General features: G+C 39.0%; 1 protein-coding gene across 2 annotated transcripts in view; it reads left to right on the plus strand.

Moving 5' to 3' along the window:
* mtus2b (microtubule associated tumor suppressor candidate 2b) overlaps window positions 1–22,758 on the plus strand; it is a 47,990-nt gene that overhangs the window by 20,497 nt on the left and 4,735 nt on the right. Inside the window, exons 5-14 of one of the 2 annotated variants that reach the window (XM_041811114.1) lie at window positions 4,914–5,060; window positions 9,477–9,575; window positions 10,618–10,808; window positions 19,948–20,014; window positions 20,406–20,620; window positions 21,033–21,138; window positions 21,217–21,290; window positions 21,371–21,469; window positions 21,571–21,690; window positions 21,957–22,057. In XM_041811114.1, coding sequence (XP_041667048.1) covers window positions 4,914–5,060; window positions 9,477–9,575; window positions 10,618–10,808; window positions 19,948–20,014; window positions 20,406–20,620; window positions 21,033–21,138; window positions 21,217–21,290; window positions 21,371–21,469; window positions 21,571–21,690; window positions 21,957–22,057 — 1,219 coding nt within the window. The remainder of the gene's footprint in view (window positions 1–4,913; window positions 5,061–9,476; window positions 9,576–10,617; window positions 10,809–19,947; window positions 20,015–20,405; window positions 20,621–21,032; window positions 21,139–21,216; window positions 21,291–21,370; window positions 21,470–21,570; window positions 21,691–21,956; window positions 22,058–22,758) is intronic. The other variant, XM_041811121.1, reaches the window with a different exon arrangement.

Genomic DNA, 22,758 nt, shown 5'->3' on the forward strand with positions numbered 1-22,758 from the left:
ATCTAACACAATGTATTAGGTTTAATTATCCTTCTAAATCAGGAGGGCCACACTTTTTTTTTACCAAGGGGTCACATATAGAAAAATGTAAGGCTGAATGGGCTTCTTTGATACACTTTATCTTTAAATTAGTGTATTAAAGTCAGTAAAACCAGTTCAGTGTAGGTTAAGGTATGCTTAGTAACTGAGTATGCATAAAGAAAGAAACAGCTAACATCACAGATTTCCAGTAATGGCTAGCAAGGCAAATAGACAATCATTGCTCAGGGTTTAGGGGTCGCCAGTCAGATTCCAAGAGAGCTGTGGTCAGCCCTGACTACCTCTGGATCTGCCCCAGTCGGCTTAAAAAGGATGCTCCATGCAGCAGAGAGGAGAGGCGCTGACAGCTCATCTTCGTATTTTGACAAATCAAGAGCGAAATGCACAAAGCTGCTGCACTCGCCAACCACACTGTTGTTTCAGTATTGTCAAGTAAAAAGCATGTCAATAATTTCTTTTGTCAAAAAATGTGTTTACAAGATTAACACAGAAAAATACAAACAGCTGAAAATGAGAATCACAACACATTAAGTTCAAGCTGCAGCTTCAAATGTGGATCATATTTAAAGGTAACATATTATGCAAAATATACATTTTCAGGCTTTTCAAGCGAAAATCTGTGCCTCTGGCCTGTCCACACTCCCCCAAAAAGTGTGCTGAAATAAGCCGTTCTCAGATTTCCCCCTCACGATGTCATGTGAGGAGTTAGCACCACTCCCAGGTTCAGTTGGCCCTCCCCACTTGGAAGAAAGTTTTGCCCTCCTCTCCTGATCCTGAAAGGAGGATCAGGGAAGCCACATCCATTAAGCCACATTCATTTCCTGGGAGGGGCGGAGTCAGCAGCTTATTAACATTTAAAGCCACGGACACAGAAAATGGCTCACTCTTGGCAGGGCCGAAACAGAGGGGTTTTTAGACATGCAAAAATCCAATACTGGAGTGTTTCTTCAGCAACAAACTTCACAGGCATGTTTTGGGAGTGATTTTTGTGGTCGATGATAATTACCCTGTTGCAGCTAAAGCCAGTGTCAGAACTGCATGCTACTCCCAGTGCAACCAGAGACATTTTTTAAAGCAGTTGAAGGTGCAGCATTTTTTTTTTTTCAATTTGATGCACAATGCTGATATGCTTTGTACTTATGTCCCCACTTGTGTATGATTTTGCACCAGTAATATTATAAAATGAGCCCATGAGACTCAGAAGCAGTAGCTTTAAGCTTAAATGTTACTGATTTTCAGGTTTTGAAAAATGCAGAACTGGGTCCTGCAAGGTTTTGATCTCTCTCCAAAATTGACCCTGAGATATGTTAGAACAATCACGTTTTTAAAACGCACAGTCTCCTTTATTTTGAATACCTTTAGTATCTAAAAGTTACAACACTTTAAAAAACTATAACTATTTCATAAAAAAGGAGCATTAGAGATAAGTGAATCTATCAGAAAATGGCAGCATTTCTGACATATGTTTGCCATAAAGGCAGTGTGTGGGAGTTTGCTTTGCAATTTTATGATAACTGAGAGCAAAAATATTCTCAGTATTGGCTGCCTGAGGCTTCTATTTACATAACAATAGTACCCAAACAGGTCTCAATAGTGTTTGCCTTTACTAAAGTGGTATCTAAGTTTAAAATTCTGGTTTCATAAATAATCAAAGCCTATTTGTCTGGGTAGTCTTGTGCTTTGATTGGAAACTGCATGTGCAGAGGCTGTCCTCTAAGCAGGCCGCCCAGGTTCTAATCTGGTCTGTGGTGCCTTTACTACATGTCATTCCAAACTTATATCCCACATGCTCAGGCTCTATCCACTGTCCAATTTGACTAAAGATATAAAAGCCTCAAAAAGATCTTAAAGAATACATGAATTTTAACCTCCTAACCTGTGTGCTGTCACGTTTATTGCCTGAGCGACCCACAAAACAGAGCCCATGCTTTTTGCTACTGTAGCTCTGATCACAGGAAGCTTACAGCAGGGGAGGGATTTGCTCTGCACATGCAGGAGAGAAACAAGTGTTAAGCAGAGTGAGTCAGCCTCCAGCCTTCCCGTTCGGCCAATCAGCTACTTGGCTCAGCCTCATTTAGAGACGCCTTTGGAAAGAAAGCTTCTGCTGACTCTCCCAGGTGGATTGAGTCTCTGTCGCAGTGAGGAGAGTCTCTGATCCCGACGGAGGTTTCAAAGCAGCCTTGGGCTTTCCAGCATTGGATACTGTCAGTGCTCTCTTTGCAGTCAGATTTTGTGTTACTGTCTATTGTACTGTTGTGCACCAGGCTGCAGTAGGTTGTTGTTTTATCTGATTTTTCACACATTCTACTGTCCTCTGACTTAGTCATTCTTAGATCCGAATAATGATATTTTTATCCAAGGTTACAAACCTGCCCACCTTCCTCTTTCAGAGTGCTGAGTCTCCCAAAGGTGCTGCATGTGTCAGCAGTGTTATTGATTGAGGAGCTGAATATTTCATGATAAGTAATTGGAGCTCTCTGGTTTGCAATCCTTCACTTTGTCTGACAGTGTGGGCTGAAAAGCAGTAATATCTATGGGGTGATTGAATCTTTAGAGATTATCCTCATAAACCAAACATTGATGTAGGTTAGGATGTATAAACAATGAACATCTCTCTGCTCTTTATTCTTTGAGATGTTGTTTTATAGGATTATGCCTTGCTACAGCCTCAGTTTGTCTAAGAATCAAAGCCTTTCAGAAAGCCAGCTGCATTATAACAGCTGTAATGAATAATTGAGATGTTTGCTGAGTTCTGAATATCTACAGTTTAGAGAGAGCAACTCTCAGAGGAAAATAGTGACCTACTGATGCTTGGTCCTAAAGATATAAAAGAAAAACCACATCGACTTATCAAAGCTAGACACTACAGTTCCTCATGGTGTGATGTATCCCTTATATTTTAATGAACCACCATAAAGCTTTGATCATAAAACTGATCTTAATGTAGAAATGCATTTTCAAGACAAAGTATACCAAGTCAAGGTGAGCACTTATTATCTTGCAGGCCCAGTATATTCCATTATGTTTATTCACAGCAATGCTTCAGGGTTAACATGGAAGCACACAAGACGTCAGAGTTAGTGTTAAAGCAGAGACTTTAATACTCTACAACAGGGCTATTCGATTACAAATTCAACAGGACCACATTTTAAAATCAAGAAATGTAGCTGGGCCAGACATGTTTGGCAATGCAATGCATTTTAGGTAGACTGTTGCAAGGCTACACAGACTGTTGCATTCATGGTCTGAAATACTGTGGAAATTTACTAAAAAAAACTTTGAAAAACTTACAAAACAGGTTGCCCTCTCCATCTCTGGCATGACCCCCAGGCTGGGCCTCTTGGGGGTTGCTTCTGGGCCACGTGTGGCCCCTGGGCCACTCATTGAATTGGCCTGCTGTACAACAAATGCACTGACTGCAAGTAAAGCTCAGGCCCATTCCTGACTTTTACCCCTACTCTTTAATTTCAAGTGCACCTTTGAAACAGAGTTGCAAAGCTGCACTGGTGAAATGTTCTCATTTGAAATGGGACACCTCAGGTTCCTTATAGATCACTGACAGTCATTGAAAACATTTACAAAAACAGACAGGACGACTAACCTTGCAAAATAGATGGATTTGTCAGATTTCATGTCTGTCATCAGTCAGATCCATCCTGCAAAGCTGCAATCTGAAACATGTGTGACTGGTTTAAGAAATAACTAACATTCAGCATAATTAAAGGAAAAGAAAGCAAAGGCTACAGGTGGAGTTTAGTTGTACTACAAGTCTGTTAACAGTGACTGCTGGTAAAGCAACTAGCTCAGATGTAGCTAAAGCTGCAGTTTTTTTATCAGAACTTGACATTTCCTTTTAAAAGAAGAAATCACAATGAAAGCTTTTTATTGGCAGAAGAGATATTTTTGCCTTTCTTCTGACCAGCTTGAGCATGAGTGAGCAGTAGCTACGGGTATAGTTCAGTTGTACTGCAAGCTAATGACAATGGCTGCAATAACCTGTATTTAGCTGTAGTGGTAGTTTTTATCAGAATTGGATCAAATTTGTTTATCAAAAAGAGAGCAAAGAACTTCTTGGTGGAAGAGATGATTTTGCACTTCTCCTGACTGACTTCAGCATGGGTTTGATTCACCAACTGGCTCCACTGGTAGTAAAAATGATAGAAACAAGTTGTGTTGTGTATTTTACTTCCCAGGGCTGCGCATTATATGTCTTGTCTTTCTGATTGGCCTGGAAATAAATGCGATCATTTTTTGAAAGGTTCTGCCCTTCCCAAACACAGACTATGGACTGTTGCCCAGATGGATGTGAAAATATCCATGCAATAAAGATTAATAAAGAATGTGGTGCAGTTCTGATAAAACTGGCTCTATATTACAACTTCATCTGAGCTAAATGCTACACTGCCAGCAGCCATTGCTATCAGCTTCCAGTACAACTAAACCTTGCCCACAGCTACTGCCTCATTCTTTTTAAATGACACTGATTGGTCAGGTCTGTTTTTAGACTTGGCACAATCATTTCAGATTGAAGCTTTGCAAGATGGATCTGCCCAATGACAGATGTGGAATCTGGCCAGTTGCCTGCTTTGCAAGGTTAAGAAGTGTGCAGGAGAAGTCACAAAGGACTTTGAATAAAGTGACTGTACATGCTTTCTTGTCCAATAAAGGCTTAAAAATGTCTTTCAGTTTTTGTTGCATCTGTCATTTTTATTGTCAAATCTCTCTGCGTGTCAGGCTGACATTAGTTAAACCCTTGTAAATTGGATTTAAGTACAGTTCAACTAAAAACTACTCACCCCTTGAAGTGTAACCTTTGAAAATGTTTTGCTCAATCACTGATAATGGTTCTGTGTTTTATCCCATCCTCTCCTCAGACCCCAGCAGTGGCAGTGATGATACTCCCCTCCACAGAGCCACAGCGCCCTTGACTGATGCCTCCTCCTCTCAGAGCCGCTGTCAGCCTCCAAACGCCCCCAGCCTGCAGCGCCGCAGTCTGCCGCCACAGCGCGGCTCCCCACTCAGTACGTCCCTGAAACACTCTGCCATTAGTGCACACATGTAACATGTATGTTGAGCTGTCTCTAGAGAGACAATCACATACCACTTCAAGGTCACTCTCTAATGTAATCAAACGACCTTGTGTGAAAGGAGATGAGTGAGCACATGCAGTCAGAGGAGGGCTTTTTGGATTTTACTACACATGGAAATATAATCCAGTGTCAGTGCTCAAACAGGTCTGGGCCTTTATTAACTGCAGCCCAAAGTCAACTACTGCTACTCTGTTTCTGATGATTAGCATGATAACTTTTCAGTTATTAATTCAAGTTCACATTTAGCTTCCAATTCACAGAAGCGACTTTTTCTGTTAATGAAGCAGGAAATCAGGGACATAGAAGGCTAGTTTACAGATGCAAGTGCATTTTTTTTACTTTTTATTCTGCAGTCCTTTTGGTTGTGTTTCTGCAAATGGCATGGCTTTTTTGTTTAAACTGTTTTCCTAAATTATGAAATTCTGGTTATTTTATATATATATTTTTTTCATAAAACACCGTGTACAAATGTATTGCCATTTAACCTCCTGCGACCTGAGCTTTTGTTCAGAATTTATTTTTTGATTTTCCCACTTATCTGGAATCAGTCAGATCTGATAAGTTAAGTTTGAACTGGAATTTATTGGATTTCCCCTCCAAAATCCACACAAATTCCTTAAAATTTCAAAGAATTTGCCTTGAAAATATTAAATATATTTTTAAGGATTTTTACTTAAAAGGACCCCAAAATTTCTCCAAATATTACAGTGAAATTCTATCATAAAGCCTAGATATGTCGATAAAAGATTCCCCTTAAAATTTCTATGTAAATTCTTGAGATTTTTCAAGTTATTTCTCCCTAAAGTTTCTGAGGCAAATTCCCCAAAATCAACAATTTCATTCCCCCAAATACCATGAAAATCCTAAAATAATATGCTAACAAATTCCCCAAAATTTACATGAAAATTCTTGAAATATTACGTGGAATTCTCCCCCAAATTGAAATACCTGAAATACCCAAAGAGCAACAACTTTTTAAGCAAGTTTTGTTACTTAAACTTCGATAGACATTCAGTACAATTATCTCAAAAATTATTACAGCAAAATTATCACCATGTTGTTGGAAAGCCAAAATGTAATGTAATATGAGCATGTGGGGTCTGAGGAGGCTAAGGCCATGTAGGACAAAAATGTCAAATTCACCAAAAAATCCTTAAAAATGTTGCATATAATATTATTTACCACCTCTTTGGGTTGAATCTTTCAATCAACTTCAGTCCTGAGCAGAACTAAAAATATTAAATTATTTTCAGGATTTTAGCCTTTTGAACATCAGTATGGTTACAAGATGTCTTTTTTTCCTTTTTTGGGGGGTGGGGGGTGAAAAGAAAACACAACAGGTTATCATTGATATAATAAAAATAGGAGGCAGGGGGATTTTTAGAATCAGAGTCATGGATATGTCAAAGATCAACAAAACAAAACTTGGTTTGTTTTTGCATCTGATCTGAAATTTACTGAACATTAAACTTCTAAGGACAGAAATGTCCAACTGGCATTTAGATTTTAAAATCCTGAAAATGTTTTAACTTTCTTTAATTCTGATGAGGACTTAAGTTGGTAAAGATTTAACCCCAAAGAAACTGAAGTTAGCGACACATGTATATCTTAAGAATGTTTTTGGCACTGGACATTTTTGTTCTTTATGGCTTTAAATTTACAAATTAAAGTGACAGCAGAGGGTTAAAAATCTGTCCTGACAAGTCATCAAACTGTTCAGTCCAAATTAACCTGACTGTAAACCTTCTCAAAACTAGAAACAGGAGAATTTATTTTTTAAATCATAGTATGAAATGTAGGCTGTATTCAAATACAAGAAAAAATGTGCTTATTTGCAGAAACAGCTCATTTGAAAAAAAATCTTAACTGTTGCCTAACATTTCATCATGGCAGTAATACTGTACCATGTATGTGCTCCTCTGCTGATGCAGTGTCTTTGTTGTAAGTTTATGCACTTTTCATCCATTGTGGGCTCCTCTGCAGTGAATGTGGAGTATGAACGCCATCCAGTGGCCACAGAGTGAATCAACACGAGAGCTGAAGCAGCCTGAGATTTATGAGACAGAACCTGCAGGAACAAGTGAAGCTGCAGCTCCAGCTAGTGGCCGCTGTCAGGGGCTGTTTTAGTTATTTGCAAACCCCTGAGACTGAAAAGAGGCACTTTTTTACAGAGCTAAAAAACACACAAATGCATAAAAATGCAAACAGAAGACAAAAGACAAAGAAAGGAATTCAGGTTAACTACGTTTTTCTGTCATTTGTAATTTTTTCACAGATGACATAAATAGTTATCAAGTAGTATTAAATTTTCTTGCTACAGCCTATGACCAAAACATTAAAGCATCTTTTTTTCAATAAACAGACCCAGAGAACAACAGGACTTAACCAAATCTGAAACCTAAATATCCAACAGAACTTGCTTATCAGCTCTGAGAAGAGCCTCATTACTCAAACTCTACATCTAAATATTTTATCATGTCTCTGGGCCAGATTTTACTTATAGAAATAAGAAATAAATGCTCACTGTTGCTGCCATATCTGTTCTTCTGCCACAAATCATACTTTATTATTTAATACAGTAATCCACCAATCACTGTTTCAGTATTTGATAGGGATTGTACAGTGTTGGTATCAAGACGTGTTGGGTTTGTTCAGGGGCTTGGACTTTGCTGATGAGACCAGAGGTCCTCAAGAGGACTGTCCTTTGGATAATCAAATGTTACTTATTTTGATGTTTTTCTAAAAAAAACTTTCTAAGAATTATTTTTCAACTGAAAGTGAGAATGATGATATGTCGTATTAAAGCAAAATTAAAACAATTTATCTTAACCTCAAAAATAGGTTGACTTGCTTACAAAGCCAGCATAAAAATCTTTATGACAAGTAAAGCCCCAACTAAAATTTTATTTCAGAAAGTCTAGAGCAATGACTGGCAGGAAAGGCTCTCCGAGGGTTTGCCTCGAACAGGGTAAAATTGTTTACATTTTTCCCCCCGATTCTGGAATAGATTGCAGAGTACCTTATATTTGTACAAATCCCTCTAAAGCCATGTTATCAGTCAATTTAGGTTTCACTTGAAAAGGGATGCAAATCTTAAGGGACCACTAGGTTAAATGAAGGGTCAATAAAAATGCTTCTAAACTATTGTAGCAGAAGTGCTGATTCTAATTTAACACAGTGTGGATTTATGTCTTATTTGGGGGGCCGAGTACTTTGATGTGTTATCTGCATGTTTAAGTGAGCCTTACATTGTTATATCATGTTCTAAAAACACGAACTCAAACTAAAATTCATTGCAATAGTAGCAATACGCAAATCCTTTACATAATGATACCATCAGTATTGACGTTATAGCTATACCCTGCAAAATGGAAGATAAGTTTATGGGCATGACAGCCATCTCCATTTCAGTTCATCCTAAAGGTGCTTGATAGGATTGAGGTCAGGGCAGAGGTCAAGCTCTTCCACACTGAACTCATCAAACCATGTCTTTATAGTCCTTGCTTTGTTCACTGGGGCCCTGTCATGTTGGAATAGAAAAGGGCCTTCCCCAGACTGTTGCCATAAAGCATAGCATTGTCCAGAATGTCTTGGTGTGTTGAAGCATTCAGATTGGCCTTCACAGAAGATAAGGGGCCTAGTCTAAACCCTGAAAAACAGCTCCGCACCATTATCCCACCTCCACCAAACTTCACAGTTGGCACAATGCAGTCAGACTCGCCCATCTGACTGCCAAACAGAGAGGCGTGATTTGTCACTACATGATTGATTTTATACAGCTGTGGCAACGGGTCTGATTCAAACACCTGAATTCATTAATTTAAAACATATGCTATAAATCATCAGTGAAGCTTTTTTTGTGTTAACTCTTGATACAAAAATAATGTAGCACAAGGAGCTTTACAAACAACAAACCTTAAGAAAAATTGCACTGTAACCTTTTCACCACAACATTTGCACATCTGTAGAGCTCCTCTGTTGCACCGGGATACTTTTGGGATGTTTACATGCTATTTTACATTTTTATTTTACCACTGTATTTTTCTAAAATAACTGATGGAAGTTCCAAGCCTCTCGATCATTTAAATCTTCTTTTATTTGTCCCTGTGCCAAAACACCAAGTCAGATTCCTTGTATGCAAAAAATATGTCCTAAATAAAAGACTCAATAGAAAACTGGCACTAGCAATGGAGGAAACACCATCTTGAATATTTAATGAGGAAACTCTTTTTTTTAAGTTAGATATCCTGTTAAATAAAAACACACACCACACTCTCCCTTTTGGAGTTAATTGCCTGTATTTTTGTCTTTTTTAAAACATATTTATGTTGCTTTTTTCCTTTTCAGTCTCAAGGAAAGAAACACCGAAGGACATTGAAGCTGAGCTGCTACTAAAGTCGTCTCCTAGAAGATTTGCAGTTGTTTCTCCGAAGCCTCACTCCCCTGGTGAGTCTAACATGTCACATTTCAGCCTGTTTGTTTTTGTGTATAATCACAGTATAAATCTGATATTGCTTGTTTCTTTTCTTAACAACAACAGCAGGCTGAAAACAGCCATCACTAGAGCACCATCTTTAGCTTTCACTCTAGCTTTAAATTTTTCAGTCGCTCCATCCTCCTCTCCCTCTCCCCACGTCATTACGAGACCTATGGCAGCCTGCTGTTGCCATAGCAACAAGCTACAGTAGCTGTAATGCTAGGATGGCTCCTTTGGAAGAAATCCTGCAGGGTCAGATTACCAGAACAAGTCAGCAGTTTGTCCTTTTCTCCCAGAGCAGACAGACAGAATAACAGCAAGGCTGACAGTACAGACGATACAAACACTGAACACACAGATCTACACAGTGAACAATTTAAGAGGAGAGAGAGACAGTGAGGAGTTAAGTGATAGCGAGTGAGAAAGACTTTTATACTTGTACCACAGAGTATCTGACCAATCAGGACTTTTTAGCTTTATTTATTAAGGGACTAATAACAGTTAACATTGAAAAGCTGTCATGTTATTTAAATACTGACTGTTTGAGTTACCTCAAAAATAATGACCAATAGTAGAGTTGTTATGCTACTTGTGTTATTACTATGTTCAATTTTAGTAACATGAAATCAAAATAAGAGCCTGAAACCAGCTGATAGTTTTTTTTAAATAAAAAAAAACATTTATTGCACATTATATATAATACAGGTTCTGTTTCTACTGCGTGCTTTTTCTAATGCAGCCACATTTGTCTTGCATTGATAATGTTTGCGTTTATTCTTCTTCTGATTTTTAATTGTGTATCATTTTGTAACAATATTTTTTAGGAAAACACTCAGTTTATCAGAGAATTCAGGGGGTAAAGGTTTCTGCTTTAAGGATATGATCATTTAAAGTGTCCAGATTTTAATCCAAAGATTTGATAAAAACTGGTCAGATAAAAAAATAAATAAATTAACTAGACTGAAATGGATAGGTCTAAATAGCTTATTTTCCTGTTCTTTGTATCTGCAGTTCGTTCACGGACAATTTGTGGAGATGTTCGTTCTGAAAGGAACCAGGAGTTGGACCGTGCTCTGATCCAGCAGCTGCGTGAACGCTGTGAGCAGCAGGAGCTGCAGCTGCAGAGTCTACAGGCCCAGTTAAAGAAGGCATCCCTGTGCATGGATGTGTTCAGCATCACCACACAGCACTTCTGCCACAAGGTAAGATACACTTTTAAGATACACACTTTTAAATATCAAAGTATGAAGTCAGTGCTCAGTCAATAAAGTCAGTCATTATCATTTTGCTTAAGCTGCAAGGCAGGAATGCAGCTTGTATTAAGTCCCTGTTTAATCTCTGTTTAAAATAGCTCTGATTTTGGATGGGTACAGCATTTACATGTTCTCCCTGTGCATGTGTGGGTCTTCGCAAGGCATTCTGGCTTCCTTTCATTATCCAAAGGCATGCTTGTAAGGTAAAATTACCTATAGGAGTGATCATGAGGGGACTGGTTGTCTGTTTCTACGTATCATTCTATGAATGACTGGTGACTAAGTGTATCCCTCTTCTCACGGCTGGGATTGGCATTAATCAAATAATGACATTAATAATGATTTTGAATAATGTTTACATGATCAGCGAGTACTTGATTACATATCACAATTTAAAGTCTCAAAAGTAAAAAAAAAAACACAGCCAGAAGTTTTAACGCCTCATCTTTTTTTAATCATTTATTTTGTCTGATGTACGGAATGGGTGTCACCGTTTCACTGGTACTGGATTAACTGGCTTAACACCAACACAATTGTCTTTGGAGACATTAATGCTACTAGGAAGGTGTTTGCTAGGGCATAAAGTACTTTTCAGGGGTGAATGTTAGAAAAGAAAATTGAAGTGACTTGGCAGTGGCTGATTAATTGTGATGCCACAAACATTTTTAAGTTTTGTTAATGTCTCTAAAGGCCAGGTGTTTGCATCAAAATTATCTGTTCATGAGATAAAAACATGGAGGCATGTATTTAAGTGTAACATTATGGTTGCACAAGGTTTTTGGTGAGTCCCTGAAGATTTTGAGGTCTGAAACTGGACCACAGAAGTTTTTGAAAGGCTGCAATAATTTCATCTTATTTTGCATTTATAATTCAGATGTTCAGCAAAAAAGAAATTTCACAGCCACTATGACACATTTAAACTACAGTTGTATCAGTATGATTACCAAATTGTAGTCACTAATCTGTGCTGCTTGTTTTATGCTGAACTGTGACAAACTAATTATTTATTGAAGTATATTTTTAAAAAAGAAAACTTTATTAAAAATGTTATTTTTTATACTTTCAGGTAATGAGCTTAAACATGCAGGATCAGCATCAAGTTATGTGAATTATTTCACTAGTGCCAAAAAACAAAAGAGAAAAAACAACAAAAAACATGTATACACCCTGTGTATTGCCTGTAGCACTGTATAGCAGCAGCCGTGTCCAATCAGACATGAAGCACTTTGTTACACTTACTGATGTTGCTCCCTTCTCTGTAGATCCTTGCTTGTGTTGTATTTAGATGTGTTTTGTATGAAAGCTTGTGTTAAATTAAGATTAAACATTGTAACACAGGATGCTATAAAGAAAGTAGCAAACCAAAAGCCTGCACTGAAGTGTATTGAAGCTGAGTGTGAGTTCATGCAGGACATGGAAGTTATATGCCCAGCTGACGGCCAGCTGATCCCAATAATATCCCACAGCCAATCACAGCTCTTTCTCTAAACACAGTGGCCCATTTAATATGTACTTCTCAGTTGACCCTGCTTGCGTTAATGCTGACGCACCATGCTGCTGCTAGTGGTGAAGCTTCACCTCCTCCACCCCAGCCTCCTCCTTTATAGCCTTAAGCTTGTTGCACCTTCATTCAGATTCATGCTGCTATGAATTAATTGCTTCTGAAATAATTTTCTTGTATTTTTCACACATTGTCATAACTGTAGCTATCCATATGGGGGTTTCTAGCCATGCACTCCCTGGACAGTCGAAACATACTGCTTGACTAACCGGGGAGCATTTTTAAAGCCAAGCCTTCTCCACCAAGTAAAACTGTATATCCATTTTGCATTTTCTTGCAGTAAAATGGTTAAATGGATGATGAGTGTTCCTGACTGAACAGTCTTTTTTGGCTATCTTCCAGAATAATGAACAGAGAACTTGTATTAAAACTACAAAGAGGAAACTGTGATAGACTTCTGAGTGTGACTACAAAGTGAAGTTTGTCTGTGCGCGTAAAGGACACCTGCAGCATTGGCCTTTTGTTGTCAGGTTTACTTTGTTCACAAAGCCGCTCTCTTGCTTTAAATCAGATTGTTGTGACTTTCTGAATGTGTTGGGAATTGCTGTGAAGCTGCAGGATGTGTCTGTAAAACTCTCTGTGGGGAATTCTGAGGATTTCTGAATGTCTCTCCTTTTGGAGCTGTATGAAAATGTTTTTGATGGAGCTGTGTGGCATTTAAAGCTGGGTCTGTCTAACGATTGCTGCATGTTTGACTCAGTGGGATTTTAACTAATTTTATTTCAAATGGCTAGTTGATGCCTCTCATGTATATGTTGCTTGTTCATAAGGTAATCCTTATACAGTTAGCATGCATTTGGAACTGAGGTTTGTGCTTGTCAAACCTGAATGAGGTGCTAGTTTCTCGCCCTTTCCTGATCATCTGCCTCATTTCATCCATTCCCAGCCCCACCCACGGCTCTGCTGTAAGGTGGGAGGAGATAAATGGGATTAGAGCTGCCTGCCTGGACCTCACTGTGCTTTTAGTGAGACAGATCGTCATATACCGGCAGAATACTCACTAAAGGTCAGGCAGGAGGAGGAATTTGAAATATATATGACTCCAATGTGACTAAAAGCAGAGCCAGGAATCCCATAAAATGGTCCAAAACAGGATTTTTATCATATTTTTTATCTTAATTGCCACATAGGTGAACTTTTAGATGAAAACTATGGATGGACTTGATTAAAAAAACCTTTCTACATGTCATTTTCTGCTCATTTTAATTCAAATACACCATGTTTAAGTCCTGCAGCTGGCTGTGATGTTGTGTTTTGGGTTGCTCTGATGGGTGGAGCAAAGCTTGGATCTTCCTGTCACGAGCCCCCTCCTTCTATTGTAATCTGTTGCTGCTTTATTCAGTTGGATGTCTCTATTTTGGGTTTACAAGCAGTGAAATCATTAGCCCTGTTTGTTGAATATACCTCTAAAGAAAAGAAGAAAAGACTGATGTACTTTTGCATAAACATCACTGGGTGTAAACTGTGATTTAAAGATAAAAGTGCCTTAGTTAGCATCCAAAGCTATCATTGCTTCAGACATGTATTGAAATCTCTGCATGGAGCTATTTTCCTCCGAGCTGGGTAACAGAGAAGATAATTGGCCACTTATTGATCATCTCCCTCCCCCATCATCTCCTCCTCCACGTTTTTTGTCTGAAAGATGCATAAGACTGCACATGTGTGCGTGCTGCATGCGTGTGAATGTGATATGAGCGAGCTGGCGGGGCTCTGAGGGGAGGGCAGGCAGAGCTGGGCTGGGGCTGCCAGTCTTTGTTCCAGAAGGAGAAATGCCGGTCGCAAACCAGGAAACGAGGTAAGCTTCCCATCTCTCCTCCCCTCCCCTCCCTCTGTCTCTCTCTCTCTGTATCTTTCTGGCTCTCTCATCCGTCACTGGTCGGCTCAGGGATGCTGCGGTCTGCTCGCCCGGTATGGGCCATTGCTGCTGTCGGCTCCATTTCTCTCCTCCTCACTGTCTGGACCAAACGGTAAAGGCAGCATCTTCTGCAGGCAGCAGGTTTGCTTCAGCACTGAGGGTTCCTGTATGTGGTTGTGTTTGTGCGCATGTGTGCTCTCAGTGATGTCTTTAGCGGCATTTTATTCACTTGTTTCCTGGAGACGGAGCTGCTGGAGAGGGGGAAAAACTGCATGATTATTGCTGAGTCAAAGGGAGCTGTGTGTCGCACTGTCCTTCTTTCTTTTCTTCCAGAATTTTCAGAACATTACATAACATGCTACTACTGTCTTCAGGTATCTGTGTTTTTGGACAGAATGTGCTCTGCTGTACGGACGCTGCTATGTTTCTGGGTAGTTTCATGGCACGGATCGTGCAGGAGAAATCTTCTTCAGGATTTCTTATCTTCCGGAAATCAAATCACTAGTTAGTGTATAAAAATCATGCAAGCATCTTTAGATTTGTTGGAGCCAATCTCTGCAGCACAAAAGGTCCGAATAAGAAAGCAGCTGCACATTGTTGATGTTTTCTTACAGTCCTACTTAAGCTGGATTGATTTCATGGTGCAGGAAAGGTTAATGTACTCATAACAGTGTCTCTTACAGATTAAGAAACCTTGCTATAATAAAACTAGCAAGGATGGAAAAGAAAAGCAATGAGAAGAAGCATCTTTTAGAGGAAAATGTGTTGCTTCACTGTTCTCTAATGTTGCCACCAATCAAAGACCCACACAAATAAACAAAGGTATAATCAATAATGGAACCAATCAGTTGCAGTTTTAAATAGGCATCATGTTGCCTTGGTGAGGCTGAATCCCCTCAAATAAATTAGCATGCATGTCACAGAACTCCCTGGAGATCTAAGCGGTGGGGCGTCAGGGCAGGACAGAGGAAATGATGGGCCGGAGCAGAGGAGGGGCTGAAAAGTGAGGGATGAAAAAAAGCAGTCCATCACTCATGAGGTCACAGCAGCTTCTCCCCCATGACTTTATGTGTGCAGACCTTTTTAGAAGGTGACATCATTTCTGCCCAGACTTACTCTATCTCATACATATTTCACCTCCTACTCTCTTTCTTTGTTTCTCCTGAGTGCTGATTTATCCCACAGCTACAGTCTGCAGAGATGTCTCTCTGTGTGTTGATTGTTGTGATCAATAGTCATGAGAGTCCCTGGTGGATACCAGAGAGGATCTGTGCAGATGCGGAGTAAAATGACTTTGATTTGAGCGTTTTGAGCATGCAAATGCAGTTGTTGACTCTTACAGGCATCCATAAAGCTCAATGTCAGACCCTCCGCTGTTGTGATCCTTGGTGAAGTAGAGACGTAATGTCAGATTGGAGTGCTGCAGTGAAAGTGGTGTGGATTTCAGAACCAGAATCTTTTTTTTTTTTTTTTTTTTGGCTAAGTATGCTTACATACACAAGGAATATGACTCTGGTTAGCTTTGCTCTCAATGTACAGGATTCAGAGCCTGAATTAGACCTGATCAAAGGATTTTAATCACAGGTTACAGTAGAAATCCTGAGATTAATTGCAATTAAACATTTTAACCATTTTACAACCCTAATTATTTCTTTATATTGGTATACAGTATAATACAAAAAACCCACAATTCAATTCCTCATGCTACTCCCAATACTAAATATTCTCCTGAAAATACCCAATGCAGTTTAAAGTGAAGTTTACATCTTGCACTTAAACCTTTAATGGAGAATTCATTTTACTTTTGTTTCATGCTATTAATGAAATTAAACAAAACACTTTTCGAAAATCGATCAAAATTGAAAATCATGTTTATTGTGTAAAAGGAAAAGAGAGATCACTCAGCCTTAATTTGAATATGTGCAAGCCCTAATTCAACATTTTAACTAATGTGTACAAATCTGTGTGCATTAATAGAACAGCTGTAGGGAGTGCAATGATGTTGAATAAACATGACCAAGCAAGACGAAGGTGTAATGGTGTCACAGTTGCAGATTTACACCAGGTAGATTAGATAGTTTACATATAGAGGTGGAAATGAGATGAGGGGTTATTGAACAGTGTTTCTTTTTTCCTTGCAGTATTTGAATAAAAAGCAAGCTAAAAGTCAGTGAAATGATGCATGTGTGATAATTTGTGTCTGTAAAAGAAAAAAAATGATACAAGCACTTTTGCTGCTGCCTCTTCTCATGTTTGATAGCGATCTGATAGAACCTCACTGCACATGTAATATCATGAAATGCAACTCACTAACTGCAGTCGACTGCAGATATCTGTGTCTGATGACCTTTACTCCAGTGAATTGTGCCATGATATTACATAGAGGTTTAATTGTCATGTTTATCATTTATTCATGGTCTCTGCCACTCTCATGTCTGTGCATCCTGAAGAACAAACAAGAAAATAGCTTGTAATTATTCTTAATCACAATGTCTGATTGGTTAATTCGTGATCATTTTTAGCTGTTAGATGACTAAAAATTAAGCTAGTGTCAGATTATGACTGAATGCAGACAAGCTTTTTTCAATGTTATACTAGCTGTGATAGATACAGTTTGACACATTTGTAGGTTTAACATCTATATTGGCAGATATTTTCCCTGTAGACAAACATTGGCTTCTGCAAATACACTGATATGAACAGATATCAGCAACCAATGTTTATCTGTTTTGTCCAATCAATTTAATGCTGCCTCCTAGAAAACCAAACTGCTGAATCAAGAGATATTTTACTTAGCAGAAGGCGTCATTTTTTTGGACAAGCTGATCTGTTTTATCTTTTTTCATGGTCATGTAGTAGGAGTCTTATGCTGCAAGAAGTGATGAAACATCAGTATTGGCAATTATCTACATTCATTTAGGAACTCTCTCTGTATATTTATGTATATATATGTATATTTAACAATTTTATTGCTAAATCGATAAACAGTTTTAATGGCAAAGGTGGCTCTGCTCTAAAGATGCTCCCTGTGTTAGTCAAGCAACATGCTTTGACGTATCTGGGAGTGCATGGCTAGAAATGCCCATATGGATAGATACATTTATGACAATGTGTATTGAATACATTAACTTAGTTCAAAAGCAATTAATCCATAGAAGCATCAATCTGAATGAGGGTGTAACAAGTTTTATGCTATGAAGAAGGAACCCTTATTTGAACAGGTTTTCCCAGAAAAAAGCATTATTCTGCTTTTTGATGGATGGATGGATGGATGGATGGATGGATGGATGGCTGGCAGGATAGCTTGATAGATGGATGGATATGGGTGTATGGATGGATGTGTGGATGTAGATTAATAGTTGGGTGGATGATAGTGATGAATATATGTGGATGGATGTATATAGATGGATGAATAGATGGATGGTGTGATGGATGGATATGGATGAAGCCATGGATGGTGTTCTGAGAATCTTTTATGCCTTTATTTTTTACCTTTTATTGCACAAAAAGTTATTACATTCATTTTTCTTGGGTTCAGGTCTGAAAAGTCTAAATATTTATTTTTAAATGTATGTAGGAACCCTCGTTGTGGGTTTTCTCCATCTATTTGCTTGTTAGATTACTTTGTGTCTGCAAAGTATTGATGGGTGTAAATGTTAGCAGTGTTAATGTTTGTCTCAGTATATCAACTCTGACTCATCCAGGGTGCACTCTGCCTCTCGCCCAATGAAAGCTAGGATTGTTTCAGCTTCCTCATGACTCTAAATGGGACAAGTGGTGAAGATGATGGATGAATGGATGGATGGATGGTGAAATGTAGTAAGAAAATCTGAACTTAAACAGTGTAGTGATTTTTTTTATCAGGCTGGATAACTTGAGCATTGTAAACCCCAAACACTCTCAAATCAGTGTGTATTAGCATAATTACTAGGGATGGACCGATCATCGGCCGGGCCGATTATCGGCGTCGATATTCAGCATTTTGACGCATATCGGTGTCGGCCTTTTTTTTTTTTTTTTTTAATCCAACGGCCAATAAGAGATCAATTTAAAACTGGGTTATTTTGGTTCTGATGCAGCCGTGCCTCTCTGTCTGGGGTCACTGCTCTCTCTCCAGCACAGTCTGTGCTGCAGCATTGTCCCACCCACAGCACCATCTGATTGGTTACACGCAGAGCCAGGGCACGGGTAACAGCCAATCAGCAGTGAAAGCTGTGAACATGCGTCGGAGATTAGATGAGAAGTAGTTTTGCCGAGAGGAGATGCTCCAGAGAGCAGTTATATGTTTCGAGGGTAAGTTAAGGCAGCAGACACTACTGAAATTGTAATAAACATCCCGGTCCTCTACAACTCACAACTACTAGTAACGTTACTGTGAGCCCAGTAACGTTATAGAAACATAAGCGGCAGCTCTGCTTGCTTGCAGTCCCTCCAGACGTGTCCGTTAATCACTGGAAACAAGGTTGCTTTTAATATCAATATGGAAATAGCCCGTGATAGTAGAAGTATGTGTGTGTGTGTGTGTGTGTGTGTGTGAGAGAGAGAGTAAAAACCTAATGAACTCAGTTCAGTCCAGTTTTATTGCAGGAAAGCACGTTCAGGTGAAGGCTGATTAGCTTTTAGCATAACGTTAGCCCACCGGTCCTCTGTCTCCTCCTCTGGCTCTAGACGCTCAGCAGACTGTAGCATTGGGGAGAATGTCTGCTATGGTAGAGAATAGTGTGTGTTTGTGTGGAAGCCACATGAGAAACCCTACAACTCACGACTACTAACGGTACTGTTAGCGGCAGCCAGGCAGCTGTCTGGTCTGTTCCTTCTTCTTCTTCGGTTTTATGGTGGTTGGCGTCCATCACTCTGGTGCATCACCACTCCCTGTCTGTTTCTATGATAAACACTGATTATTAAAGTGAAGATGATGTAGGCTATTTAGTGTTTCTAATGGTTTAATCACTTGAAACAAGGTTGCTGATAATATTGATTGGGAAATAATCAGTGATTACAGTAAGAAGTGTGTTTGTGTGAGAGGGCAATAATGGCTGTTTAACTACCAAGCTGTTTTACTTTACATTTTTCTGTGTTGATTGAAAGAGCCCAAGCAGCAGAAAATGACATATTGTTAGGTGAAGTGTGTCCTGAAGCTGTCTTTGATAGTTTCTTGTAGAGAGGAGCACAATATTGCTATTCAAGACTTAAGACATAATGTAACTACATCATAAAGCCTACATGAACTGCATGGTGTTCAGGAATGAATAGTCTCTTCTATTGCTGTTGTACTATTTTTTCAGCTATAGTAACATTAATTGATAGTAAAGTAGCAGCCTAGTTTTGATGAAGTTAGGTGTTGGAGTTTGTATTATTCAAAATTTTGATGCCAATATTTTCATGCATTGTATTTTTACTGCAAACTAATATCAGCTCCAAATATCGGCTATCGGCCTCCTTCACAACTAATAATCGGCATCAGTATCGGCCCTAAAAAAACCATATTGGTCTATCTCTAATAAAAACTCCTCTTAATAATGTGGGGATGTGATTTAGAATTCTGTCTCTCCCTCTCTGATATTTGCTCAAACTTCAAAAATTCTTTCCTTAAAAGTCATTGATACTGTGGGTGTTGTAGATATCTTTGGAGAGTTCAGAGGTGTCCACTGTCGTCTGTGTTTCCATTTCAGAGCGAGAGTGCCTTTGTGAAGGAGAGGGAACTGTCCCTGGAGCTCGCCAGAATCAGGGATGAAGTGGGTAAGTGGGATACAGCGTGACAGATATGGCACCACAGGGAGCAGAGAAAGTAGTGAGACATTCACTGCTTACTGTACATCATGTATTATACAGTACATGAGAAACTGGGGGGACAGGAGAGCCCTGAGAATCTACTGTGCTTGGTGAACACAGTATCACACTTTGTATGTATGCTTTACAACATATGAGCAACAATATGTAGAAAAAAAAACAAGGTGCCTAGGAGATTAACAATATTCATGAACATGTTAGTGCTTTTTATTTAAATGAAAATACCCATATATTCAAACAATAATAATGGCTAAAGAGACAGAATTTTTTTTTTCTAAAATTAGTTATGACCTAAATCTGATTGCAGTGCCACAAACTGCATCTCTGTGTTGTGTCGTAGCTTTCAGTGTTGCAAACTGGGAGAAACTGCAGCAGGAGAAGGAGGAACAGGAGCGTCGTTTCGAGGCGGAGCTGCAGGGACTGCGGGCGAAGCAGCAGAAGGAGCTGGGAGCGCTGGAGGAGCGGCTGAAAGCTGAGCACATGGCCGAGGCCGAGAGCCTGCAGGCCCAGCACCGAGGAGAGCTGGAGGAGATACGATTCAAGCAACAGGAGCAGGTGTGTGTGATATGACACACAGGACAGGAGCGCTGTCTGCACAAATGTGCAGAAACCTGTTCAACCATTTCAACAAACACTCTTCTTTCATCTGTTGACAGCCAACAGGTTCCAGGATTGCATGTCAGTCATTTTGCATCCTTCTCTTTCCACATGGGCTGTTTATTTGCACACAGCTACATCAGTTGTCAATATGTTTGAATAATAGGCTTGAGCATAAAACTGCAAAAAAAGGCTCAAAAATTCGTTCCTTTGTATACAAAATCTGCAATCATATGCTGATATCTGTCTAGGTAGAATAGCGCAAATGTGGTGTGTGCATGCATCGACACATATGCTTTCATATATGTGTATTAAACAGTTTGTGCCAGGTTATTCTTCTGACTGCTTATTGTTGAAATCTTTTCCTCAGATTGAGGAGATAACTGAGAACCATGAGGCTTCCCTGATGGAGATGGAGACGACTCACAATGACACTCTGGCTACGCTGCAGGAGGAGCACGCCAGGACCGTGAAGAGTAAGTAAACCTCTGCTGTACCGTCCACCGTCTCTGCTGCTGCTGTAGAGAGATAATAAAATGTTATTGTTCTGCTAGATCTGAAGATGGCTCACGAACAGCAGACAAAGTCTCTGGAAGAAGAGTTTGAAAAAATCAGACTGTCACTGCAGGTAAACGCAGGTCCTTAAAGATCAGCTTGTTTATTTATGTATATGAGATTAATTCATGTTTATATCCCTGTGTTCACCAGGATCAGGTGGACACGCTGACGTTTCAGAACCGAAGCCTCAGAGATCGAGCAAAGCGATTTGAGGAAGCTCTGCGCAGGAGTACAGATGAACAGATAGTGGTAACTGCTGTGTCATGTACTCTGTTACAGCTATAAAAAGCATCTTTATTGGGTTTAAAAGACTGATAGTGATTTTTATAAATGTAATCTGCTGTTTCCAGGATGCTCTGGCTCCATATAAACACATTGAGGAGGATTTGAAGAGTCTGAAAGAAGTTCTGGAGATGAAGAATCAACAAATTCATCAACAGGAGCTAAAGATCACAGAGCTAGAGAAAATAGTAGGCTTCAAATTTCTGCTTTTTTATGAGCAAAGAAAACAGGAGCTGGTTTTGGCTCCTGGATGTCTTAAATATATCAAACAACACAACAGTATCATATTATCAAAACAGCCAAGATTTATGCAGCATTAAATGACAAAAATGAGCTACAGAGACTTGTTATGATGGAGAACATTTCTCCTGTATACCCACATGTATTTAACAAAATATGTCTACATTTTATTTGAAGAATTTAATGTTGTGCACCTTTCTCCTGTGTTTTTGAGCAGGCTGAAAAGAATGTGTACCTGGAGGAGAGACTGCAGGTGTTGCAGCAGCAGAATGAGGACCTGAAGGAAAGAATAGACAAGAACCTCGCTGTGTCCAGGTCAGATAAGTTCATATTCATTCTAGTGAAGATTTAAGGCTCAAAGCAAAGTACACTGATAATATAACAAAACTCAATTCCAGCAATGTTTGGATTTTGCGGAAAAACAAAATAAAACAGAAGAGGCTGATTTGTAAATCCTATTGAACCTGTATGTAACTGAATATAGCACACAGGCAATATATTTAAAGTTCAAACTGATAAACTTTGTTGTATTTTTAAGAAAACAAACAATCAGAATGTGATGCCAACAACATATTCCCAAAAAAGTTGGGATAGGAGAGGAGTCTGGCTGCAGATCTTGCATTTCTGACAGACACTCTCACAAATTGTTCATCTGAGACACCGTAGATCTCAAAAAGGAAGTGCCGTAATTTGATGGTAAAACAAATTTCCTGTTTTAGATTTTTTTTTTTTTCAACTTTATTCTCAGTCTGGCAGTTTATGAAATAACCACATTGCAATCATTATAAACTAAATATTATTTCAGAAACAAAACAGAAAAAGTCATAGCACTAATCCGGGATTAAATTATGTATAGACCCATTTTGGAAGTAGTTACACAAACATTGGCTCACTTTAGCCTCGTTAAGCTATGCTAGCTAGTGAATAAACATTGCTACATATGCCAGTGTAGCTAAGTTAGCTTTAGCAACATGAGCTTTAGCAAATGTAGCTAAAACTAAGTTTTCTACGTAGAT

This window comes from Cheilinus undulatus, linkage group 2, assembly GCF_018320785.1.
Source record: "Cheilinus undulatus linkage group 2, ASM1832078v1, whole genome shotgun sequence".
Classification (NCBI taxonomy): domain Eukaryota; kingdom Metazoa; phylum Chordata; class Actinopteri; order Labriformes; family Labridae; genus Cheilinus; species Cheilinus undulatus.